The sequence below is a fragment of the Aristolochia californica genome, unplaced genomic scaffold (assembly GCF_029961685.1).
Source record: "Aristolochia californica isolate CCGP_79_NKW_82.1479 unplaced genomic scaffold, dmAriCali1.0.hap1 SCAF_12, whole genome shotgun sequence".
In the NCBI taxonomy this organism is placed as follows: Eukaryota; Viridiplantae; Streptophyta; class Magnoliopsida; order Piperales; family Aristolochiaceae; genus Aristolochia; species Aristolochia californica.
The window spans coordinates 23,571,414-23,598,440 of record NW_027181793.1 but is presented as its reverse complement, the minus strand read 5'-3'; the positions used below and the strand labels follow the sequence as shown (position 1 = coordinate 23,598,440).

Below are 27,027 nucleotides of genomic sequence, written 5' to 3'. Positions count from 1 at the left end.
AGACTCAAAGACTGTTATCAGCTGGTGTTCTAAAGATAGCTCCCCCCCTTTGCGTCACTGGCCAATCACTGATTGTATTGCTGACATTGTGTCATCCATTCATTGTAATTGGAACCTCGTTCCTAGATCAGCTAATTCTTTGGCTGATAAATTGGCAAAATTTGAAACCTCCCAGCAATCTCTCATTGTTTGGGAAGGCTTCCCCCTTGTAATTTGCTCGTTTGAGCTCTCTCTTAATAAAATTCAGCATCATTTAAAAAAAAAAAAAAGTAAACAATTTAAAAATATAAAATTAGAAAGTAAAAGAACAGACACATTTTACATAGCATTGTATCTTAATTCAGCTAGTACATATTCAAATTCAACTTAACAATACAAATAATTAGCTCACCTCCAAGTAAAGCAAAGCAGCAAATGAAACATTTTACCTTTACAGCAGATGACCCTGTATACTCCATCCTAAGAGACTTGCACAAAGCATCCAAGCGATCAACTTCCTCTGGTGTATACTGATTATCTTCAGAATATAGCCCCAGACATTTTTGAAGGCCCTCATGGTACCTGAAGGAAAACAAAATCCCCGAGACAACCAAATCAGCATCGCTTTGAACATTGGTATACTTTACACGCATAAGATTCTTATCATCTCTTTCAGTCGCATCATCATCATTATCATTTGGTCATAGTGCCTAGCTGATAATGATCATAAACTAACTGTCACAACCATAATCTAAGAAAAAAGAAAAATATAGCACAAAGACATAATCTAGCTGGTTCTTTATTTCTATGGCTGAAAAGATGATTGTAATACTTCTACCTGAAATTAACAGCCATTGCAATGACAAACAGAAACCAGTGACACACATAAAACAGATCATAAAATTGAAGGAACTTACCTATAATTGTCTGGGATCATAGAAAGCAAGGACCGATAAATTTTCTCTCCCTCCTCTAAGCGGCCAAGTTTCACTAGTAACGAAACCTGTTGTTCCTTGAATGCCAATTTATCTACCTGTAAAAGTCACAGACCAGAAGCTAGACATAATCTCCAAAACATGAACTAAGAAATGCAAATTCAGGTCTATAACTTATACATCATTCAAAAAAATAGACTTACAATTTTAGCCTCTTTCTTGTATAATTCATCAAGTGCTCTTTCAAGTAATCCACACTCCTCCGTTATAGAAATCTGCACAAATAATATTTATTTGTAATCCATGGTTTTACTTTAGGTAAACTCTAAAAAGTACTATTAGAAAAGAGTCAAAGCTTACCAAAAGAAAGCAAATAGAGAAAACTCTATTAGTAGTATTTTTCAAAAATCGTATTAATAAAAACAAATAAGTTCTCTTGTTAATATAATACATCTTTATAAAAAAAAAAATAAGTTTACATTTCAAAAAAAAAAAAATTGAAAAAATATTTGACAGAGACTGCAAAATGCATTTGATTTTTGACTTTTTAGAAATGTCAATATTATTTAAAGCTTTTATTAAAAATTATCTTAATCTAAACATTAGCAATGGGTAGCCTTGATCAGGCACTGCAATGGAAGGATCCTGCTTGTATTATTTCCTCTTTTTGGGCATTCCGACCCACAGAAGCTGATTCAAGAGCCTTCCTCTTCAACTCAGAATTTAGAGGTTTCCTTCCCTGATTTGCTCAAGATGAGATTCTACAGTTGTCATTAGCTGGGCTGCTTGGTGCTACCACAGTTGGCACTGTCATCAATACTTTCAATGAAATTTGCATCTGCCGATAGGTAAAATAGAATGCCACGACCCTTCGTAATCCAATTATTTGGTTGACTCCTTTGCAAGAAACTGAGACCTTCAACAAAAACTCGTCATGAGAGACTACAGCCCTCTATCACCAGAATAACTTGATAGATTGAGATTGTTTGTTGCTTCCAATGTAGTTTGTGCTCTTTTATTTGCACTTTTTGCCCCTCAGGGCTCCCTATCCCTATCCACCCTGCTAAATTAGATTATTGCCATGCACCAAAAACGAAATGGACAGCTATCAGTGGAGAATTTTTAAGTATGTATTCTAGTAATGCATGTGATCACAGATTGATGACTTTGCCTATGGCTGTTTGTCACAAATGATGTAGGCCATTAAAGAAAAAACTGAGTTACACACGAAAGCAGATAATTAAGTTGAGAGGACCCAGACTAGCCACAAAAGTTGGTAAGCACATCAAGATTGCCTGATCTAGTTATTCATGCTCAAGTAGAATATACTCTTTTTAAGTTCTGAAAACTCTACCTATTTGTCATAAGAATCAATAGTATGCCTAATGTGCTGTGGCTGTTGAGGTTATAAGACCCAGCCCTTGCTGTTGACTCAATCATATGCTTAGGGTTTCAGAGGTCACCAGGCACAGCCTAGTTCAGTTTACATGTGAAATGCCATTAGAAAGTTGATTGGACATTAGGTCACAACTCACCAGTAAAGCCATTCAAAAACAGTCGCGGTCAGGTGTCATATTTCCCAGCACTCATAGAAACAACTGGATAAAAATAATATAGCTTATCTGTACCTTGTATAAAAGCATTTCTCCATGCTCACAACGTTCACTCTCCGGCGGATAATCATCTTCTAGAGTCCCTTCATAAGCTTCAAGAATTTCGATTGCCTTTGATCCACTATTCAGAAACACCAAATCCAATTTAATTTAATTATGAACTTCACAAAAAGAAAAATCTGCTTACACAGAAAAATAAAAATTAAAGTGCAACAAAACCAAAAAGAAGGGTCTAACAGAGCCTTGCAGGAGAACTGCTTTTTCAGATTTAAGTTTTCACTTTTTCTCAACACACTCAAAACATGTTTATGAAATTTATAAGAAAACAACTGAAGTACTTAAGTTCACCTCTCCGTGTATAAAAGAACTAACCACTTTCATAAACAAATATATGTAAAGCCTATGAACATTAAAACTCAGACCCTTTTAAGGCAATAACATATACATACTTAGAATTCAAATGATGAGCGACAGCAAAACCAATCCAATTCATCCGATGATTTGGTTTTAGAGTCAGGAGTTGTTGCCTCGTCTCAACAAAACCAGCCAAGTCACGCATTTGTGCCTGCCATAAGAAAGACACAAACTCCATAATGAAAACTAAAGCAGTTGAGATTTTTTTTCATACCCAGGTAACAGTTTAAAAAGGATTATGCTCTCTTCAAATTCAATTTACATTGCATATACCTCCTTTTCAATAAGATCAATGAATTTCAAATCAGCAACACAAGCTCATATCAGCTTGTCGTCTATTTCAAAAAAAAGTATCAGCTTGACATAATCTCAGGGAACATTATGCACAAACGCACTAAACAAAAACAAGGATATTAATTCATATGTTCAGAAGTAGACCCTTATCATGACTATTTTATTAAAAGGAAAAAAAACACTGAAAGTACACTATATTAACATTTGCTAGCAGTGGATCTGATTCAGAAACTAGTCTGCTAAGAACACGAAATGGATAGAACTGTACTTTTGTCAATCACTATTCATACCTGCTTCTATGTGCACATAAGCAAATTCCTATTTTCATCTTGTACTAATCATCTCCAACCACTTCATACAAATAATGACTCTTTAAAGGAGGGCATTAGTAAAGAACAACCACGAAACAGAAAAAATATGATGTGCACAATTTCCAACCATTTCTGCACTGAAATTGGGAGAACCCAGACATAATTCGAACAACAGCAGTCTAAGGTGAAAAGTGAAAGTATATTCACACCTTTTAATAAAAAAAAAAAGGTGAAAAGTGAAAGTATTAAAAGGAGAGAGATAGGCTCTACAACTGCACTGAAATTGGGAGAACCCAGACATAATTCGAAATACAGCAGTCTAAGGTGAAAAGTGATTAAAAGGAGAGAGACAAGCTCTACAACTGATAAAAGTCCACTCTACAAATATCCACCTGCAAGAGAGAAAGATCCCGTAAAATTTCGATGTTGTCAGGATCAATCTTCAGAGCATTGCGATAACATTTGATTGCTTCCCTGTACTCCCTATCTGACCGATATAATAGACCATACACATGCCAGCAAACATGACTTTTAAGGTCATTCTGCAGAATAAAATTGCAGATATCAGATGGTCAGAAAAGGACACAACATTGTAACCAAGTTTCCATGTAAGATCTAACATAAATAGGCACTCAGACCTTTAACCCACGTCTGACAAGCTCGTAAGCCTCAGCTTTCCGGTCCATGCAATTCAGTGTCAATCCCTTCATTGACAATGTTTCTGAGGGAAGAAAACCAGTCGTCAGTTAGTAAGAGACAATAACCATATGATATAAAATAAATGGTTTAATAAGTATCACAAGACATTGTCCCTTTCTTTTCATTCCAGAAGTACCAACATTTAAGAGAGAGAAGATGAAAAAAGAAAAGAATACAGGATATAGTTTACGGTATTCCTCAAGAATAAAGTATATCCACATCTCCGTCCAATAACAATGAGATTCAAACAATATCAATCTAGCAAAAAAATGTTCAAGTGCTAAATTGTTGCTACTCCTGTTTAAAGTCAATGACATTATGGGGGCAAAAGCAAGCAAGTTCACCATCTATTAAAAGATCATGAAAATAGCTTTTCATCTGAGCCTCATTTGTCGCGGAGCTTTTACATTAAGAAATAACATCTTTTCAGTCATTGATGTAGAGAAGGATGCCAAGATTAACTTGTATCAACTTGACAAATCCAGACCTAAGATGCAGAACCAAAATTAAAGCTAGAAGCCCAAAGCATTTGGGTAACTAATCTTTTTTTATTTTCTACTTATTTCCATAATATGGGTTCAGGACCCTCTAGCCTTCTTAAGTTACTGCAACTAGGTTTAATCATTTAAAGAAAACGAAAAACCAGTGATATTTTAACTTCAAAACTGTCCAGGGCTGTAACTGGGGATATTTGGTGATTACAGATATATTTTCTGCAGTCATCTTTGGCTTTTTCTATTCTTTTATCATGCCCTTTAGAGTTTCAGCCAAGAAACCGTTGATTTTTTGAAGATTCACTCTTTTAGTCTTAAAATCAATGTATGTCATAAACAAGGTTCAGTCACATTGGATTTGTCCATTTCAGGCATCCTGCAATCACTTTCATGAAATGACCTACCAAAAAATTAAGGAAAAGGCGACTACATATTGGATTTGGGAATATTCCCTGCACACCTCTAACAATGGCATAATAAACTACATTCCCTCGCTTCCAATTGCTCTCAAATCAATGGTATATACACCTATGACATCAGCAAAAAAAAAATACCTACATACTTCTGACTTTAAATTCTTCAAAGCTACAAGAGGCATCAGACAAGGTGACCCTCTGTCCCCTTTCCTCTTCACTCTCATCGGGGAACATCTTGCCTCTACGGTCCGGGTTGTTAAAAGCATGGGTTGGCTTAATCCTGTCTCTGACAACCCAAACCAAGATATTCCGCTTTTGTAGTATGCTGATGATACTATTCTCTTCGGAGAAGGTACTTTGAGTCAGATCTCCCACATGAAAGTTCTACTCAACCTTTTTGAACTGTCTTCCGGACCAAAGGTAAGTTAGGCTAAATCATCTATTTTTGGCTACAATATTGATCCTTCGGTTCTAAATTCTATGGCTGAATACTTGGGTTGTAAAATTGCCTCCCCTCCGAGCACATATTTGGGCCTTCCTCTATCCCATGTTTTACCTTCAAAATCTGTTTGGCACCCAATCATTGAGCATCTTGAAGGCAGACTTGCTTCCTGGAGAGGAAATTTTTTGTCCAAACCTAGTGAGCTTATTCTTATAAAGTCTTGTCTCCATGGTATCCTGTCTTATTTTCTGTCTTTCTACCGATGCGCTGCTTCTGTCAAAAATAGAATTGAGTTCCTAAAAAGGAGATTTTTATGGGATGGGCAAAATGGGGAAAGAAAATACTGCCTAGTGAAATGGGTTGATGTTTGTAAACCTTTTGTTTTGGGTGGTCCTGAGATTCGGGACACTGCAACAACAAATTTTGCTTTGCTCATGAAGTGGATCTAGAAATTTAATATGCACCTGTCTTTGATTTGGCAAGACATTGTGGCGCCAAAGTAGAAAAATATTCTGATGGTGGACAGAAGGTGGAAGGTACTATAAATCATCTCCTGTGTGGAAAAAGATAGCACATTTGCTGCCTGTTTTCAAAAACGGCATCAAGTGTTACAATGGTTCTGGCAGTCAGACAAAATTCTGGACAGACTGGTGGGTGGGCCCAAGTAGTTTCAATACCAGCCATGGTCAAATTTTCTCTCTTGCTAGAAACAAAGAGGCGACTATATCTACGGTCGGGCTGAATTCTGGTAAGTGGAACTTAAACCTCCGTAGAGCGTTGACGGATGAAGAAGCCCTTGAAGTTGACGAATGTTCCAAACACACTGATTTGGACTCCATGTCCCCAAGGTGCGTTTTCTACTTCAACTGCCTATAACTCCCTACTCCCTCCCCCCTCTACTCAATCCAGCCATCCATCTGCCATTGCGTGGTCTTTACACGTGCCTCCGAGAAAAAAGTTCTTCATATGGACAGCATGTCAAAACAAAATCCTGACATCTGATTCATTAATTCGTCGGGGAATGCATGTTTTGGACCCTCTGTGCCCGTTTTGCTGGACCACTCCTGAAACTGTGGACCATATTTTGTTGCATTGTGATTATGCTCATTCTGTTTGGACCACACGCATCAGCAAAATTGGTCTGCAATATTGTCCCTCTCAAAATCTCATATCTACTATACACACGGTCACAAACGCCCACCTCCCAAAGCTCGGATAACTATTAATCTCATGCTGCGTTGGTCACATCGTTTGGGCTCTATGGAAAGAAAAAAATAATAGGAAATTCAATAGAAAATCTCTTCCAAATAATATTTTAAGCAACAGAATTGTTGGGCAAGTTACCTCCTGAATTCTCATGCGGAAAGAATTTAAAAATCTCAAAGGAGCAAACTTACGTGGAAATTGGCAACTTGTAGCGGAAATAAACTTGGTCTCATCCTCCGTTAAGCCATTTCAAATTAAATTTCGACGGAAGCGCTTTGGGTTGTTCTGGGCTTGCTGGATATGGTGGGGTCATCCATGACAATAAAAGAAACCTTTTCCTTTCTTTTTCTGGGTCAATTGGTGAATCGGACTCAACAACTGCCGAGTTATCTGGTTTATATAATGGATTAAATCTTTTTCATCAACGGATGGTAGGTCCTCTTTGCGTCAAAGGTGATTCAAAAGTTGTCATCAATTGGTGCAAGAAGTCTTCTAAACCTCCTTGGCGGCACTGGGATCTTTTTGAGGATATATGTAATTTAATTTCTCAATTGCAAATGTAGTTGGAATTATATTCCTAGATCTGCTAATCACTTAGCAGATAATCAGGCTAAATTAGATGTTTTCCTTCAATATCTTGTTGTGGAGGAAAGCTTTGTACAGTAAGGTATGTATTTATTCTTTTTTATTAATACATTCACACCATTCTCTCGAAAAAAAAAAAAACTTCTGACCTTAAATTTCATCAGAGAAGTCTTAAATATGAATCCCTCATAACAGTGACATAATGACTCTTTTACCATTTTTTCTAGAAAGATAATTTATTAAAGGCACAAAGCCAGAAGACAAATTACTGGGAGCTAGGCATGGAAGGTCCCCTTACAATGAGGAATTGGAGGGAGATTCCCTACTTAGCAAAGGAATCAGCCAAAGGGTTGGCCGATCTCAGTACATGGTGCCAAGAATAATCAAACAAGGAAGATAAGTCAATAATCTCATGGAAGGTCTGCCAATGCCACCAAAGAGGGTCAGAAGGCGTAATGCACCACCAATCACCATTTTAGAATCCTCTCCAGTCCAAAGTTGCCCATTCATACAGTCTTTAAAGATGATAAGCCTATGCTGCAGGGCACCGGGCCTTTTATGATGCAATTAGACCAACTGCACATCAATCCAGAAAGGTAACATGGAACACACCTTTAAGGTTATTAGGCTCACGTTGTACAAATTCATACATATAAAAGAGTCACAATATCAATGTTATTCAGCATTTTATATCTTATTACTTATTTTAAGTTAGATTTAACTGACATAATTTAACAATAAGCAGATATAGGTAATTTTGGTAATAATTAAGTATGTAGGTATTAATTTGAAAGCCAGGCAATAATGTCTGTAAGTGAACAACCCTTTGGATTTTTATTGCATAAGATCACCTACCTATCCATCTATCTATTTATTTAACACCCAGAACTTCATTCTTCACTTATTCAAAAACTGATTAATAAGATTACTACATATTCTACAAGGCAAAGATTTGTCCTGAACTTCCAATTAATATAAAGAATGAAGGAAATATTTCTTTTAGGTTCGGTTCTTTGGAATAGGATGTAGCAGACATAAGCGACGGAGGTTCTCATTGTCCCATATTGTCCACAGAAATCTCACGAGTTATTAACAAGACAGAATTCTTGTACTCACCGTAACAATCAAAAGATCATAACAATCACAATAATCACATTTCACTAAACGATCATAACAATCTGATTTTATTTTTTTAGATTGATGAGCTTTATTCAGAAAAAAAACATACAATTAGAGGAGCATTCCTGTTAAAATAAGAGATTGTAGGGAAGCTCTGTTTTTAGCAAGAGAGTCAGCCACGGAATTGGCTGATCTTGGAACATGAGTCCAAGTACAAGAAAACAAGGAGAAAATATCACTAGTGTCACAGAAGGTGGCCCAATGACGCCAAGGGGGTTCGATCACAACAATCTGATTTACATCATAGAAATAACAATCAATGCATTAAATCAGAGTCAGGGCTTGGCAGCAGAAAAGTAAAGACTTAATAGATAATCAACTCTAAATTGGGCATAAATGCAGGTGTAGTATATTTGTACCTCCATGATCTGGAAACTTCTTCAATATAGCATCTGCAGCTTTCAACCCTTTTTTATATTGTTTAGTCTCATATGATTTCTGCATGAAAATTGTAAGTGAGAAGTACCGAAAAAGGGAAGGGCGGGACTACAACTATGTATACATTATTAGCACAAAACATTAACTTTTGATGCTCCTTGTATCAGAATACCATGCCCTGTGAGTGAACAGGGAAGTATTCTCAAAATTTCCACTTACTCTGAGAAATGTCCAGAACACATTAATATGAATAGAAAGTGGGGGCAGAATCCACTTCACCTAAATGAAATGTTTTCAGGATATTGTCAATCAAATCTAAAATGCGAGTAAGTGAACTACTTTACAAGACAGTCTTGTTTCACTTTCACTAAAGATGGTTTAAGCTACTAGATGGCATGATGTCAACCTTATTTTATTTAAAAACTCAAGTGACTGAAACTTATTGTGAAAGCAGATCACCCTGGAATTCTCATTGCCTTTCTCTCTGTTTATGTGATTCATTACTGACACTACCCAAAAGACACTCGATGATTAAATATGACTAAAAACAACTTTATTGCCGCCATGAATACTCAAATAGATATCTAAGCACTTTCTTCAATTTCAAAACTAGGACAAATATGTCCCAATCAACATCAAAAAGGTACATCCAGCCTCATCCACCTTCTTATGTTATTTTGGGGAGACAAAGCTTCCAAAAATGGAAAAGCAGAACTCATAGCACTTATACCAATTGAGATGACAGGGCCTACCCTTTTTCTAACTAAAGAAGCTAATCAATGAAATGTTCAGATTTTAATCATTTTTAAATCTGGGTGATGTTACAGAAAACAAGTTGATGCTTGAAAAATAATTCCGACAGATTCTTAAACAACAAGTTTATTACGGTATATGCGATCAAACAGCATGATTATATAGCTCTCATAGATTCCCACCTACTGAGGGAAAGACAAACATGAGGAATCTCATTGATCTAAAACCCAAGTATCTATTTTAGCAGTATAGCCCAGGAACCTGCTGTGCCAAACCCATTTTTTTTCTAAACTTGCCAGGGATGTGAAACTTGAATGTTCCTAACTACAAGGATTGCAGCAATAAATGAAAAGGTCTAATGCAATTGAAGGGCACGCGCAGAAATTCTTTCAAAGAAGGAAGGACAGTGTTGCTAATGAGTTAGCAATCTGGAGCAAGAAAACTCTAGGTTTTAATTAATTAAAAAATGGTCTCTGCATTTCCACAGCCATGCATTGTGCATCTTTGCTTCTATGTGAATAATCTTCTATCCTTTGATCTCCTTAATTTTATTCCATTTCTTCCATACTTTTGTGAGAGCTGAAAGTTACTATCCTTACCTTTCAAACAAAGGAAAACAAACAAAAGTTCATTTTTTTCCTGAATGACAAGTAAAAGAACTTACTAGCAAAAAAAATTAAAAAATAATAATTTCGCGTGCATGAGACCACACCTCCAGTCTTCCATATGAAACACTCCGAAAAGACAGACTAATTAATATAGATCTCAAGGAAAAAAAAAGTACAGAAGTTTGTGCAAGAAAGAAAAGGTATCATAAATTCGGTCCAGAAATATGAAATTAATCACCTAACAATTGACAATAAAATCACCTACACCATCTAGACAGTGACCCAAGCAGTACTACTAGTAAGAAAAAAAAATGATATTTTTGAAGGTCAGTACCAGGGCACCGACACCAAAAAGCCAAAAGTCCTGGAAGATCACAGTTATTCTCTAAAACAGTCATGAAACCTAGGATAGTTGTTTCCAAAAGCTTTCTACTGTATGAGATTTTCTTTCTACAGAAACTGCATGCATCAGCAGTTGGTCCTTTATGAATCAGTAGGTAAACTTGTAAGCTATCATTCTCAGATTTCAGAATAGCAACAGCATAACCAAAGACCTCAAATTCCACGATTTAACATCTGAAGATTCATTGACAGCATGAAGTTCGTTGTACTCGATGATTGTTGACAAGGATTTCGAGTACCAACAGATGGAGTATCAGTAATTAAGAAAACCACGAAAATAGAAATAGAAAACGAGTAGGATAAAAGAACATCCCGGAAGTATGAAGACTATAAGCTCAATTGTTACAAAGAAATTATCTTGGCCTTATCAGATATGGAAAACATTCTTGCATGTTAGGATCGATCCACAGGGAAGTCAATGAACCATAAGTTTGACTTGGGTGACGTAATTTAAGTTCAAACGTTATTATTATTAGTATTAGTGTAACGAAGCAGCACTAAAATCGGCAGACGAAATGAAGCTCTTTCCTTCATGGGCATATATTACAAACACGGAAATGCAACATCACATCATTTGTCTCGCAGTTCCGTCGTCAAACCAGTAAAATTTCACAGTTTCAGCGAGGTAAGACGGATTCTAGCGTAAATCGGACGTTCACGTTTCATGTGGACGATTATCGAAAAGGAGCAGCAAATGCACTGAACGAAGGGAACTCGGCCTATTAGCAGAATAAGAGTGAGGTAGGCAGTCACAGTGATTATCGGCAAATGAGAAGGAAAGTAACAAACAGAGAGTCCAAAAATCGGAGCTTACGACGATGAGCTTGAACAGATTGGCCTCTTTGAGAGGGAGAGATGACCCCATTTTCGCAGAGAATCTGTCACGACAGACAAGAGGCTTTAGGGCAGAGAGAAGCGAAGGTGTGGCTATCTGTGCTGCAACCCTACCTCCCTCGAGTGGTAACGAAACGAAAATAAAGAGTGTTAAGAGGGAGAAAAACAAAAAATTCAGGTTAATTAAGGGTTAAGGCTTTTGGAAGAAGAGTTGGTTTTAGGGTGTCAGTGTGGGTCGATAACCATGAACCATCTTGGCTGACCGGGGCCAGGATGCATCATGTAAACTTCAAGCAAGGGATTTTGTCCTAATGGGAAATTGTTAGACCAATGGTACAAACATGTTGGTCTCCATTATTTTGATGATAACAAAATAAATAACTTAAAGGTGTGCTACACTAATGGTGTTGTCGGTGTATTTTAGGCACAAACCTTCCAACACATATATTATGAGGTTTATGTCAAAAGTTCAAGAGAAAAAAAAAAAAAAAAAAACTAATCAAGTTGCTACGTTAAGACCCGAAGCCATAACACATTGAAAATTGTTGTCGAGAAGAAAAACTTACAAAAAGAAAATGAACAAAGACTTGAAAACTATAATCAAAGTCAAATAGAAATTTCTCAATGAATATAGCCATGTAAATAGATAACCAACCAAATTTGATATTTTAATCACATCTATGTTATGGAGCTTTAAGACAAATTCTTTTTAGAATCATGTTTATTCGATGCATATTAGTATTTAAGACTTGCTAGAACATCTGATGACAGTTTTTATCATGCTTATAAACCATTTTTAGAATACTAGCAATTGGCATGATTGATCATATTACTAGTCGCGATTGATCATCCAAAGTGTAGTTTGGCAAGCAAAATAAAGCAAAGTCGATCAATCTGATTGACTTGACCGATCATATAGTATCCTATCATAATGAGCTATAAAACATGATTAATTATCCAAATTGGATTGATTTATCATACTAAGTCTATGCATAATGAACTATAAAGCATGATCGATTATACCAACTGAATTGATCAATTAAATAGAAGTATGCTAAAAAGGGACATAAAACATAATCGATCATACCCCTTTATATGATTGACAATACCGACTTCTGCATTGCCAAGGTTACAAAACATGATCGATCAATTGCACTTTTTTAAAGGCATAAAAATATGTTCATTGATGATATGATTAGGCAATAAGCCTAAATAATAAATAAATATAGTCATTATACACAATGATCGACCATACCTTCCCAAGATCAATCAACATTTTTGCAGTTTTTTAGTAACATGCAAAAAATAGTTGGTTTGGCTACAAAACTTGTAAATAGGGTTTCAAATGAGTTAAAGAATACTTATTGAGCTCGTATTGTCATATAAAACCTTTGAAAAAAGTATTTAATATTTTATATTTCTATTTTACCCTTTTTTAGAGAAAAGGCTAATTTTTGTTCGAATCCCTCGTTTTCTCTCAAATTTCATGGCATATATAGTTCCATCAAACTCCAAACAATTTGTGTTATGTACTTAAAGATCTAAAAGCTTGGATTTCACTTGGAGAAGAATGATCTCTCCAAATCAATGATTGTAAGTTTGTTTTATATATATATATATATATTTTATAGAGGTTCTCTAGTACCTTAAAGATAGAAGAATTGGCATTCTAGAGCCTGTAATCTAGAAACCGAGTGTCCACTAGAACTTAAATTTAGTTTTGTATTGAATCTTTTAGAGAGAGATGGATAGTATAATTAGGGATTACACGTGGCTTAAAGAGAATCAAAATCTTTTTGTATTTCTAGCGAATAGAGCTATTAGTAATTTTTTTCTCAAACTATGGCTCTAGGGCGATGACTTATAATAGGGGAAATCGAGAACAAAAAGTCATTGTCTCTTGTTGTATGTGTGTATGTGCTTATTTTATTATTTACTTGAACTTCACTTTGACACTCCATGCACGTTAAAATTTTAACTTAAAATCTCAATTCACCCCCCTCGAGAGAAGTCACGTAGGCTACCATCAAAAATCCGAAATCAGGGAGAGTGTTTAAAATTATCGTAGTCCAATTCTTATGTTGGAAATATGTTGATGGTATATGGCATTTTAGAATAATATTTCTAAGAATACAAAATTCTAGAGTTGATGAGAAAACTAGAATTTTAATATCTTATAAAATTTATTAAGTTATAACTAATAATAACACATTTTTAATTTATTTAATTGAATCTATCAAATAATTGACATAAATATAAAACTATCATATTACTAAATATAATAAGTAGTAACATAAACTTACTAATAAGTTATTATTATTATTTCATTTTTAAAACATAATAATTATCTAATCATTTAAAAAAATGTAATTATATATTTTTTAAATTGAATATAAAATAATAATATTATATAAAAATTTAGACTAACATATTTAATTAATATTTATTAATATTAAAAAATATTCTCTAATAATAAAAAAATATTATTATGTAAAATTATTAAGACTTTATTATTACTTAAAAAATAAATTTGAATGGTATATAATAATTAATCTAGGACGAGTGATTGTGCTTCATAGAAACTACTTTGAACACACACAATTCTCACAAAATTTCATCAATCTTCCTTTGTACTGACAATCTAAATTACTTGAGCAAATCTATGACACGATGTTACTGATTCTTTTCATTACTTGGACAAATCAATAACACTACTGTACAGACTACACACTCGACCTCTTCACTCTGCTATCAACCACCACTGATTCAGGCAGTTTCAGTGGAATTTAATGACAACGAGAAGTACCTCAGAAATCCTTCTGTCTATCAAGTCTTAGGAGCAGCCTCTATGGGCATTCTTCAACTCAGGAGGCAAAATTTGTTGGACAGCGAACAAATATTAAACTAACATGATTAGTATCTGGAAAACCAACCTTTCATGTCACATTATATTTCCAGCATTCTCGTCCCAATATAACTCATTGCACCACAAATACCGACAACTATTTCCACCGGTGCTTCAAACTATAGAAAGTAGAACTAATCCCTTGGGTAACTCCGGAGCACTGGGGTGTAAAGCCAACCAAATTTTTGTTTTCATCATTTCCTGTTGCACAGACAAAAAACAAAGGTAAGTGTGTCAAACTTCCTCCAGCTGAGACGAGGAACAAGATGAAGGAAAGAAAATAAATGCACCACACCTTCCATTCTGCCCATTTTATTTTAGAGCATCAAATCTCTGGCAGGCAAGTTCTATTTCATCCTCTGTCATCTCAATTGTCTTGTCACTATCAGACCCTGTATCATCATACATCGTTATCGCCTTGTCTTTGCATGGCTCAACGCCTTTATTTGTCTTTAGCTTCTTAGATTTTGCAGTAGTAGTAAGTAGATCGTCAAACACTCTCTGGCAGATGCTTTTGCTTACTACCGCTTGCTTAGAGAGCTCATTTCTTGAAATTAACTGAGAGCTTTTCCTTGTATCCTCAAGTTTTGCCAATTCTTCAACCACACGAGGCACAAATTTCCATTGTTCTGTCACCGACCTGATATCCTATAGAGAGGTACCATTGGACGTACAAATTTCCAGTTAGTTCAAAAGGGACTAAACAACTTTGGAATTTAAGGAATCCTTGCAATAATAAATCATAAAGGATACATGGCTTCACCATCAAGAGACTCCAAGATGAAGCCCACTTAATCTTTGGTAGTTTATAGGGCTACTAAAAGTAAAAATACCTGGTTTTCATCAAGAGCTGCAATGCAATCCTGCAAGCAAGTCAAAATCCCTTCTGATGCAATGCTATTCAATTCAGTCGGATCTGGCTGCAAATTCAAACAAAAGAAAAGAGATAACAGAACAACAATTTGAAAGATAAGAACTAGCACCTATCTCCCACTAATTGAACTACAGAATCATAAACATTCAGAGTTAAGAAGGGTCTAGGGCAAGAAATGAGTTCATGAATGCTATGTCATCTCTCCGAAATTCCTATCACCAAAGTTATTCTCTTTACCAGAGTGGTGACAGAAACAAGGGTAAAGTTTGTGACACACGTTCTAGGAAATGTAAATTGTAATTAAACAAGTTCCACCGAAGGGTTGACCTCCATCTCTGGGCAAAAGTTTCTGTATCAAGTTCTTTTTCTTGGAAGACCACATTGTTTTAGGCCTTTTCAATTATATCGAGTAGACAAGTTGAAAGAGCACAAGAACTAACAAAAAATAAGTAGAAGGAGAAATAATCACAACTTTTAGAAACTCCACAAGTCATCATACAACTAAGACATGATTTCCAGTGATCAAGGAGATATGGAGAGTAATTACAACAGTCCTACATAAATCAGTAGAAAGACAACAACTTACTTTTTCTTCTTGATTCTTCAGCCATAGTATGGTTTTATTAAAATCATCTATAGCCCATTCCTTAACTTTAGTAGGAGAAAGATGTGTCCCAGCAGTATTAGAAGCTGCAACCTAGGCAGTATTGATGATACACTACATCAGAAATGGGTAAAGGTGGAAATACACAGACTGTCCATATTCTTCAATATATATATATATAATTCAGACTGTCAAAAAAAGCACAATTAGACATTAGACGGAGGCAGCTTCCCAAAGTTACTAAAGTTACAGAGAATTGTAAAAGACCATTTTTTCCCAAAAATAAAAAGATGGAAATGGAATAGGGTAAGCTAAACTAACACGACATGGAATAAGGCTTGCTCTTTGCATTTTTTACAGGTTTGGAGCCCTAAAGGAAACACATCTCTTTGTCTCTGAGGACTTTAACATATTCCAAGCACAGCTGCCTCAATTGAATTCAATTTAAATTGTTAGAAGTTGAACTCAAGGAGATCAGATCCTCTAAATACAACGTGACCTTACAATTCTATGAGATAAAGCCCCTAGCAGAACTGACATGTAATGAAATGAAGCATTCCCTAGTCAGATTTGAACCCAAGACCTTACACTAGAAAAACCCCTATGTGACCATTGAGCCAAAGGCCTAAGCCACATTCATGGAAGCATATTTCGTGCCTCTAATATTCAGAAATTGGTTAAATGAGTGATTGATTGTAAGAATCACTTCAGATACTGTTCAGGCGATCATCTTGTGCTTCGATTTCATCTAAGCTCTACAACAAGGTCTCTCAAGGTGAGAAGAAGTTTAAATGTTTTACACATGATTCAACTTTTTATATTTTTTTAAATAGTATGTCTCACATAAATTATCTATAAATTAAATTGAAAGTATCCTTAGCTAATCTTGCAGATACTTCATCGAAGCATTTGGTGCCTCTAATACTCAGAAATGGGTTAAAGAAATCTTTGACCGTAAGACTCACTACTGGAACTGCTTGGGCAGTCAACTTCTGCTTCAACTTCTTTTGAGCGCCATAAGGAGGTTTCTCAGGGTAAGAACTTGCTGGATCTGCATAAATATTCATACTTTGAGTAAGACACCTTACGGTTCCAAGTTACAGAGTAGTGGATAAAATCATTGTGGTGGTTGAAACATAAAAAATAGACCCTATAAGATTACAGTCAAAACGTTCCAAACTGATGCTCACCAAAATATAGAAACTTTGAGAGAATATAAATTTTTTTGAGAGTGTCATAAATTAAAAACATCTGATAGTAGTTAATAAGAATTACAGTAAGAGTTAAAAAAAAAACAAATGAGAATATCACAAAACGGTAAACTCATTCCCTCCACTTTGTCAATTACTATTTAAATTTTGTTCGGCAAAGTAAAACTCTAAAGAAAACCACAACAAACAAGAGGAAGAATGAACTATAAAGGAAAACTAGTAAATACAAGGAGAATCACACATGCAAGCAGAATGAGATCATGAATAGTTTAGCAATATTGTGCTTTCTTTTTTAGCCTTGTTAACATCTTCATGCCAAATTTACTGATAATGGAAGTCTATATTGGCCTTAAGAATCATCCTTAGAAAAACAAGTGCTCTAATATTGTGCTCCCTTAGATATAAGATCTGTTAGAAAGTACTGAATCAGGGGTATTTTGGTTATTTCACATATGTACTTAGGCAAGCTAATGGTTAGGAAGGTTGTAGGATAACCGTCTATGAGTCAGGCCAAACAATGCTGTATATAGCTGATGCATGTATTAAGGGCAACACTGTCTTTTAACATGTCTTTTTACTTGAATCTGATCCCTGACAGCTGCTGCTCTTCAAAGCAGCTTTGTCCCCTTTCTCTTTACCTCTTATCTTTCTTATTTCTTCTTTTCAATCCTTAAATTATATAATTTAACATGGTATCAAAACAATAAAGTTTGAGTTGGGAAGTTCTTTAAAGTTCTCTGTTTTTCTTTTTCAAGCCACTGACTTCTACTGGGAGGACTTCTAAAGGTCAGATCTTGCGCTTTTCTTGTGCCATAACCATTTGTTTGATGGCTTGTACTGCACTATTGAGCAGCTATTATGTGTTATTGTGCCCTTAGAGGTTTTTCTCCTAACACTTTTGTGGTCCAGAGTACACTTTTGCCTGTGCAGACTTGTCGATTCTGTATACTGCCTGGGCAGTACAATAATTTGCAAGTTTTGAATTGTCTTGGGTCAGAAATCGGTTTAGGTTGTGGCTGAAGTAGTGGATTGGGTTTCTAGGGTTTGTGATAGATACCCTAGATTCGATTTCTTAGTGTGGGACCTACCTTAGTACCTGGGCAGTTTTGGATAGGAAGACTGAGTGGATTTTTTTTAACTGTTATTAATTGTGCCGAGTACTGCTTGTTGCCTTATCAAGTTGTGGTGCAAATAACAAATTCTGAAGAGGTTGGCAAAAAGAATAGGCATTTACCAGGGGTTGCATGCACCTTGCTGTTTCATATGCATCTTCCTATGTCTTTTAGGGGTGATGCAATCTTAACCTCATGTTACTTGATTAATCCTATGTCATCATTTTTTCTATGAGGACATATCCTTATACAAGTGTTAAAACCTTAGAACAAAGTATTTGATGCGTGTTCTCAAGTATTTAGTTCCATATGTTTTGTTCATTCATTTAGTAATACTATTGACAAGTTGTCCCCTCATTCCATAAGGTGTCTTTTTGGTTGCTCACGTCACTAGAAGGGATACAAGTGCTACAATCCTAGAATAAGAAAAACATATATTTCTGCTTATGTGACGTTCTTTGAGAGTACTCCTTTGTGTCCTCAAATGACTCTTCGTTTGTTGGATTAAGCTAGATTGAAGAGCGCCAAGTTGTTAATAATCCATTTCCTATAGCTGTTGTGGTTATTTCAAGTGCAAGTACCACATCCATACCTCCAAAGCCATCACCTTCAAAGCCACTACAAGTGTATCAACAATGCCGAACCAACTTCAGAGGAACTGTCCATAAATGAGGAAAATGAACAAGAGCTTCCTTCCCTAGTCTAGTCGTCGCCTTCTTTACCTGCAGAGCCTGAAGTTTCTGACTTATACTTGCTTGTTGCGCTCCGGAAAGCTAAACAGTTAGACACTTCACATCTAGTATCCAAATATGTGTCCTTTGATTGTCTGTCACCATCCTATAAATCCTTTGCCTTGTCTTTCTCTACTTCTTCATTCCTCACAAGGTGCATGATGCTTTAGTATTGCTTAAGTGGAAACACTTATGGATGACGAGAGGGAGACCTTGATTTCTAGGAGAACATGGACACTTTGTGAACCACTTTAGAGAGTTGTTGTTGTAGGGTATTGTTGGGTGTATACTATTAAATACAAAGATGATAGGAGCATTGAACAGTACAAAGCTCAAGATAAAGGATACACCCAAACCTATGGCATTGATGTGTTTGAGACATTCTCCCTAGTTGCTCATCTTACTATTATATATTTCATGATGACCAGGGTTCTGAACTTAAGGATAGGACATAATACAAGTGCCTAGTGGGTAAGTTGATTTATGCCACTATTACAAAGCCAGACATATTATTTGCAATGGGAGGTGTTAGCTAGTCCATGAAGAATCCACCCAAAATGCACTTAGAGGCTGCTCATAAATTTTTGAAATATCCGAAAGGACCTCCTAAAACCCCATGAGAAGATTGAGGTGTTGGGAAACTTAGATGTCGATTATTCAGGATTAAAAGATAAATAGAATATCTATGACAGGGTACTATTGATTAGTTAGAAGAGTAAGCAACAAAATATAGATGCCAAATCCAATGCAAAGGCAAAGAATAGAATAATAGCTCACACAGTAAGTGAGCTTATGTGGGTAAATCAGTTCTTGTTGAGTTGGGATTTTACATTACAAAGCCCATGGTTATGAAGTGTGATAATCAGACCACAATTTTTATAGCTAGCAATCTAGTTTTCCATGAGAGGACCAATCAAATTGAAGTAGACTGTTATTTTGTCAGAGATGCAGTGATGCAAGGAAAGATTGTTATATAGTATGTCAAATCATCTGAATAACTCAGTGACATTTTCACTAAATCCCTTGAAAGATGTGAGCATATGATGTTTTGTAACAAGCTGGATTTATTTGATATTTTTGCTCCAGCTTGGTGGGGGGGTTGGAAAATATGGAATCGGGGGTATTTTGGTCATTCCACATATGTACTCATGCTTGCTATTGGTTAGGAAGATTGTAGGGTAATTTTCTATTAGTTAGGTTCTGTTTTCACTTTGTTTTAAAGCCTTATAATGCTGTATAGCTGATGCATGTATTAAGGGCACAACTGTCTTTTCCTGTCTTTTTACTTAAGTAATATAATAAAGAGTTTTGGGATCAATCTGATTCCTGATGGCGCTGCTCTTCAACACAGCTTTCTCCCTCTACTTCTTCTCTTTCTTATTTCTTCTTTTCACTCCAATTATTTAATTCAACAAGATCAAAACCTAATAAAACAATTCGCAGTTTACACATGCAGGGGTCTACATTTTTAAGAATTGATATTCGATACAGATGATTAATTTCTGACAAAGAAAGCATCAAATGAACCAACATTCAACATTATATTTAATTATTTATAAATATCAGCCATTGTGAGATGATGAGACTAACAAAGAAGGCACTTAAAATTGCACCATATTAATAGCAAATTATACAAAGATACATGCCAGATAAACTTTTTCTAGTTAGATATTCGTAAAGGGAGTATTTTCATTCTATTCCGGTGAATCATTCATCAGTTTCGACAAGCAACCCACTATGAGAGACAGTAATGGAAATACTTGGATGTACACATGAATATTACCTTGAATGACACGATCAGCAATCTTACTTCTACGCCATGGTTTTCCAGCATGCATAAGGTAAGAGTCTATCTCAACAAGCTCCTTCCGGTTGTAACATTCTGAAATCCATTCCTATCACAGCAGAAGTCAAAACTAATGCTTCATTTGCAAGTATTAGATGATTCTATAACTAAATCACTGATAGAGACTATATTTTTTTATGGTAAAAAATGCTTTATAAACTAAGCCTGATTACATTCACATACCTTCCTTCTTGTTCTTTTAATTACCTCAGTTAAAATTTTGGATACAAAGCAAGGTATAACAATCCGATAGTAGACTGGGTATTCCTTACATTCCTGTATATACCAGCCTTCTCCCAACATTTGACATGACTTTGAAGGAACTGAAGAGTCACAAGATATTTATGACACTGGCAATGAGCACTTCTCAAAGGAAAGATGATCATCCTGGAACTCATTAATGACCTAACGACTTTTTTAAGATAGAGTAGAGTAAAAGAGCAGATTAGAAACCTTTGAAACAATAGTTCCACAATCTGCCTCAACTTGTCTAAATTTCGGGGTGTTTGGGAATGCACAAACAAGGAGTGTGCAGTCAGAGGTCCAGTCAGGCTTATATTCAGCTCCCATATTCAATGCTTGTGATCGCAATATGCTCCTTTCAGGATTAACCAAACCAGACAATGCAAATACCACACCTTCCTGTCAAAAATCAAAATTTCTCACAAAGTGGTTATAAAACCCAAGATGAGTGAAAACCACAATTAAGAGAGGGGCAATACAGATCAATTCCAAAACATTAATAGCCTCGAGTTGATTGTTACCATCAATTTTGAAAATTGTGGAGTGCCCATACTGGGGGCTACTGTGCCTCTACCTGCAAAAATGTTTTGCTGAATGTAAGCAACACATATGACCTGACAGTAAATTGATGAAACTAAGACAATTGAATAACTAGAAACCATATTTCAGTAACAGAAGTAGGATATGGCATATTGGGCCAATATATCACCAATGTAGAACATGTTAATTTTCTGATTCTCAAGCAGATTCTTGAGAAGAGAAATAGTGTGTGCTTCTTCTTATGATTATTCTATTTATGTGCACTTTCACAAGGATTCCAACTTCTAAATATTAGACTCCTTACTGCCATGGCATTCCTCGTGATAACTAACATCAACAGGCTTATTTTCTTCGGACCCTTCCCCTTTTTCATTAGAGCCCAATGAAGATGGAAGAGTTCTCTTTCCAGACATATTACCTGAATCGACAGAGTTCCTTTCTACATAAAGCATGCAGCATGACACATGAGCACCACAAGTGCATCAATTTGACTTCAGAACGCTAATCAGTAGAGTATACGGAAGCATGATACATTAGCAGCCTTGATATATTTCTCCACATATGCAGAGTATGTTTTTACTTGTTTGGTGTAAACTGTAAACAAACCTCAATGAAGAAAACACAATTAAAACGGTAAATAAAACATTTTCAGCCAACTACCCAAGTGGAGCTTTTGGATGGCTTAGACAAGAAGAATAGAGCATCACAAACCGGTGAGTCTATGCTGGTGTAATCTGTCACAACAGCTTGGCATGCGCACCTACAGACCAGTACTAACTGAATTTCGGAATACATTGTCCTTGGGAATGGGATTAACATTTTTAAATAGATTTTTCCGCCGCTCATGATTAAAGAAGACTGGATTAACATGCTATTTGATTTCTTCCACAATGAGCACAAATTTAGCCACGGAAAGCTTGGAAGTCCAAGACACAGAATTGGCCTTCTCATAAAAAAAAGTAAATAAAAAATAAACAAAACAGATATAGAGTCGCCCTTCTTGATCAGAGTAAGTACACAAAGTGGACGCTCATAAGAATGTCCAAAACACTTTAACCTAACACCTACATTAAACAGCCCCCAAGCGGACATCGAATAAATTTTCGAATACACTTTTGGTGAGAGATACCATTAGACGCCAAGGACATTTATGCAGCCAGAAAGAACAAAGCTTCGACATGCATTACGGAAAAGATAAACGAAGAATTAACCTTGTGAGTTTCGAGGGGAACTGTGGATTGTGGAAGAGAGTAGGCCACTCGTTTACAAAGTTAACATCTCTTCCGTCTCCGAGTAATTTCCAAATATACAGCTTATATCATTACAATCTATTAGAAATATCAAACATTACTAGCGAAATAAGTACAAATTTGATCAAATATTTAAATTTATTAATTTATATTAATTAATTTTGAATGAGAAAGATTCAGTGGCCTTTAATTTAATATACACTGTATTTTTACTCTTGATTATTTAAAATTCATTTCTACCTTATCTGTTGTTGATTGGAAGTGTTTAGAATTCCTAGAAAAAAAAAGATTTTGACCATTATTATTCCCAAATATAGTTAGTAAAAATGAGATAATGATTAAAGAGGGTTGATCCAATACGAAAATCTATTTGGTGTGAAACATGCAAAACAACATGATCAACGACTATCACAGCCGTCCGATCAACAACATGATCGGACGGCTGAGATAACCATTTCATATATTACGTACCCAATAACTTTTCGTATTGGATCAACAGTGAATGATCAAATTCTCTTTTTCACTGTTCTTGGACCTACAGCTCCAGTACAAAAATGGGAAGATAGAAAGCGAGATATATACATGGAAAGAGACGCCTCACATATTGACATCCATTGTACATTTGTGTTTGAATTACAACTCATCAACTTCTTAAACAAAACAAGAAAATATAATAATTCACAACAGGAAGGTGATCCCAGAAAGAAGAGAAAACACCATTAAAAGATAACAAACTAATACCAAATGCCAGAGTCCTAAAATCAGGTTTACCCTCCCAAAATGTGTTTAACAGTTACCTTTTGATCAGGCTTTAATCTTGATGGAAACTTGACATCAAACTTCACACGTAAATTTCCTCTCTTACCTGGTTCGTTCACAACAGGCATTCCTTCTTTCGCAATTACATACTCAAACCCAGGGCTCACCACATCATTCAGTGGAATACTTAGATTACGCCCATCAATGGTTGATAGGTTCACAGTGGTGCCACCAAGTGCCTCCCCCAGAGTAATCCTATGGTTCATTATGAGATCGTTGCCATCTCTTTTGAAGATTTCATGGGGTCTCTCATCAATGACAAAGACAAGGTCTGCCGGAAGCTGGTTCACTGATTCGTTGCCCTTGTCAGGGAAAGTGATCTTTGTGCCTTTTTCCCAACCGGGCTTCACATCAATTGTTAGAATTTCTGACTCGGTTTGTAAGTGCCTGGAAGTCGGAAACAAAAAGAAAAATTAGTAAGAATACTAGGATCAATGAAATGCATCAATGTTATGAGGTGAGACTAATTTCAAAGATAGAACTACTGAGAATTTCAGATGGAGATTTTCAGTGTTGATTCCAGTTCAATGTAGCGAGGTTAGTTTTCCAGCACCGAGTGCAGCTCTAATGAGTAATCCGCATTTTAGAAGAAGGAATTAAAATGAAAACGGTTCACACTAACAAATTCGAACAATCAATTGTACATACTGAGATACAGGTTAGTGGGTCTTCTCCTTTTATGCTCCATTAGTTGAAATTTTTGAGGAAAAATGAAGTTATCTGCATAACAATAGGTCGGTTCTTACTTAGTCTTCAGAGAGCAGTTTGAATTATGATGGTAAATACTAAAATAGAAGAAGATCCGCGAATGATATGGGTGAAAAAAGATAATGGAGTAACAGAAACAGAGCAGGTGGAAGATGACTCATGATTCGGCAAAGTTGGAGAAGTCTCCATGGGGGAACGACGAGGATTGATCAATTAGTTTGAGACGTTTAATTGACTAAACCAGACGGGAATGCAGAGAGGATGTAAGACTGACGTGTGGGTGTTTAAATTCCAAGGAATTGAAAGAATTACCCACCCATTGGCATCAACAACGTTCCTGGAGATTTTCATCTTCCTTGTTGATCCAGTATAGAGTTCCTCAAGACTGCAAGCCAGCTTTGTCTCCACATGGGCTCGTTTCTTGGGAGTAGGGCTAGGGCTCGCTCCCATTCCATCGCTGTAAGAGCCGCCAAATCCTCCGAAGATCCCACTCTCCGATGGGAACCTCGTCGACCTGCCAATCCATGACGACCCAAATCCAAAGGGACTGCTCCCTATGAATTCCGCGAAAACGTCCTCAGCATTCCGAGGATTGAATCCAAAGTCATTGTGATTGCTGGATGAAAAATCGCTGCCTGAACCAGAAGGTGGAACACCCTTCAGGCCTTCTTCTCCATCCTGGTTGTAGATTGCTTTTTTATTCAGATCGCTCAAGACCTGTAGATGAGATGACGAAGTCGCTTTCGTTTTTCTCGTAGTAGAAAATTTTAATCGAATAAGATTAATTAAATGCGATGAAGAAATAAAAGGAAATTTATCAGCAACAAGTTGGATCAAGATACCCATCCATTTGCTGTGCATCCAAGGACTTTTCCGTTTCAACCTGAAAATTTAAGAAGATACAAGCATCAAAAGCTAGAGAAGAGAAGCCTTACATCATAAGCTTCAGAGATCTGCCTGAATTGCGCTTCTGCTTCCTTTTTGTTGTTGGGGTTCTTGTCAGGATGCCATTTCATGGCCAATTTACGATACGATTTTTTTAGATCTTCATCTGTAGCAGTCCTTTCCACCTTCAATATGTTATAGTAATCCACGCCCATGCCGATTCCCTCTTTTCAATTAAAGCCACGTAAATCAAACGCAATTTATCCAAATCAATCAACAATATAAGCTTTCAACTCTCAGCAATTTCAACCAACAAATCGTCAAAACATAATCTCAGACCTCCGGACAGAGGAAACAGAAATGGAACATGAATTTGCACTGAACTTCGATCCACCACCGAACCGCCGAAGTATATTAACGTGAATTCTTAAATAACCGAAACATCGACAGAGTTTTTCGTCAAAATTTTAAAATCTGCCAAAGGAGAACGTAACAGAATCCGCAATGCAAAAAATCTTCCCCGAAAGTCTGTACTCGTAAGAAAACAAAAAAACAAAAAAACTCAACGTCCGTTTCAAAATCTTCCCGGCTCTCAATAAACTTGCCAGAATTTTTTTTTCACGACAAACGTCGATCAAATCCCTCCAAAAAAGGCATTTGACGCTGAGATATTCAACAAAATTGTGAAATGTTCAAAAGGAAATATCTCAAGTATCGTGTCGCGACGTCGAGACAAGGAAGAGAAAGGGAAGGCTTTGGCACGTAAGACTCGGCGGATTTCTTTCGGCTTTTCTGGGAATTGATACGACCAAACCAAGATCGTCCACTTTAGCGGGTCGGGTTTTAGGGGTATTTAAGAAAATAATTTTTTTAATATATTAAAATATAGTAAAAATTATTATATAATATGAAGATGATGGATGATTCAAGTGAATTTATGGTTAAAAAATTAATATAATATTTAATTATAAATTTAAGAGTGAGAATCTAGATATTGCAAAAGTAACCATTTGATTAAATTTGTTTAATTATCTTATTTGTATATATTTAAAATAATAATAATAATTTAATTTAAATTATTTATTAATTTATCACAAGTTAAAATCTATCTTATATAAAAAAGATCCTATTTTTTATATTTATATAAATTCATGATGTTAATATTATATTTAATTAATAATTTAAGAGTAAAAATCTAGACATCGCAAAAGTAACAATTTGAGTAACTATTTTGATATTATAAAAGTAAGCATTAGTTAATTTTTTATAAAATTACAATACATAAATAATTTAATATATTGAATTAATTAATTATTACTTTATCACAAATTAAAACCTATCTTAGTTTACTAATAGAAAACTTAAGTAAAACTATCAGAATAAATTTATTAATAGAATATTTTTTTATATAAATTCATGATTATTAATATTATATTTAATTACTAATTTAAGAGTGAGAATTTAGATAATGCCAAAATACAATTTGATTAACTATTTTGAGATCATAAAAGTAAGTATATGTTAAATTATTTTTTGTTATATATTTAATTGAATAAATAATCTTAATTAAAATTTTAAAATTATTTATTAATTTAGACAAGTTTGAGTTCAGGTAAAAATTGAACTAATTTGAGCTCGAACATTTTGTGAGCCGGTTTGACTGGGTGCCACCATTACCTCCGAGCATGTGATATATCTGATTCGGTTCTATATTGTTTCGAATTAACTCATTGACCTGGGTAAGTTTTGACTGAGTC

At 35.5% G+C, this 27,027-nt stretch overlaps 3 protein-coding genes across 3 annotated transcripts in view; all 3 read right to left on the bottom strand.

The window, feature by feature from the left end:
• Window positions 1-11,673, bottom strand: part of LOC137945454 (N-terminal acetyltransferase A complex auxiliary subunit NAA15) — a 39,202-nt gene extending 27,529 nt beyond the window's left edge. Inside the window, exons 1-9 of the mRNA XM_068791352.1 lie at window positions 11,523-11,673; window positions 8,927-9,005; window positions 4,185-4,267; window positions 3,939-4,088; window positions 2,977-3,092; window positions 2,543-2,648; window positions 1,118-1,189; window positions 897-1,012; window positions 429-561 (exon numbers count right to left, since the gene is read on the bottom strand). Coding sequence (XP_068647453.1) covers window positions 429-561; window positions 897-1,012; window positions 1,118-1,189; window positions 2,543-2,648; window positions 2,977-3,092; window positions 3,939-4,088; window positions 4,185-4,267; window positions 8,927-9,005; window positions 11,523-11,573 — 906 coding nt within the window. The 5' untranslated portion in view covers window positions 11,574-11,673. The remainder of the gene's footprint in view (window positions 1-428; window positions 562-896; window positions 1,013-1,117; window positions 1,190-2,542; window positions 2,649-2,976; window positions 3,093-3,938; window positions 4,089-4,184; window positions 4,268-8,926; window positions 9,006-11,522) is intronic.
• A 2,501-nt stretch (window positions 11,674-14,174) lies between these two features.
• Window positions 14,175-22,812, bottom strand: LOC137945714 (DNA-repair protein XRCC1). Its single transcript, XM_068791700.1, has 9 exons — window positions 22,738-22,812; window positions 21,590-21,642; window positions 21,279-21,467; window positions 20,763-20,874; window positions 16,891-16,976; window positions 15,908-16,018; window positions 15,281-15,367; window positions 14,743-15,095; window positions 14,175-14,648 (listed from the first exon to the last, which is right to left on the bottom strand). Exons 1-8 carry the CDS (start codon window positions 22,754-22,756, stop codon window positions 14,760-14,762), a joined length of 993 nt encoding a protein of 330 aa, XP_068647801.1. The 5' UTR covers window positions 22,757-22,812; the 3' UTR covers window positions 14,175-14,648; window positions 14,743-14,759.
• A 648-nt stretch (window positions 22,813-23,460) lies between these two features.
• LOC137945712 (uncharacterized) lies at window positions 23,461-26,011 on the bottom strand. The gene is made up of 3 exons (XM_068791699.1): window positions 25,321-26,011; window positions 24,702-25,102; window positions 23,461-24,064 (listed from the first exon to the last, which is right to left on the bottom strand). Exons 1-3 carry the CDS (start codon window positions 25,483-25,485, stop codon window positions 23,626-23,628), a joined length of 1,005 nt encoding a protein of 334 aa, XP_068647800.1. The 5' UTR covers window positions 25,486-26,011; the 3' UTR covers window positions 23,461-23,625.
• Between the last annotated feature and the right edge of the window lie 1,016 nt (window positions 26,012-27,027).

Bases quoted from the DNA above. Each gene is read 5' to 3' on its own strand.
- LOC137945714 (XM_068791700.1), bottom strand. The intron at 21,468-21,589 runs GTAACAATCAAC...GATTTTTGACAG, and splicing joins CACAATTTTCAAAATTGATG to GAAGGTGTGGTATTTGCATT. The intron at 16,977-20,762 runs GTAATATTCATG...ATATTTATGCAG, and splicing joins TGCTGATCGTGTCATTCAAG to ATCCAGCAAGTTCTTACCCT.
- LOC137945712 (XM_068791699.1), bottom strand. From the start codon at position 25,485: ATGGGCGTGGATTACTATAACATATTGAAGGTGGAAAGGACTGCTACA. The intron at 25,103-25,320 runs GTAAGGCTTCTC...TCTCATCTACAG, and splicing joins AGATCTCTGAAGCTTATGAT to GTCTTGAGCGATCTGAATAA. The intron at 24,065-24,701 runs GTGGGTAATTCT...TCCGACTTCCAG, and splicing joins AACGTTGTTGATGCCAATGG to GCACTTACAAACCGAGTCAG.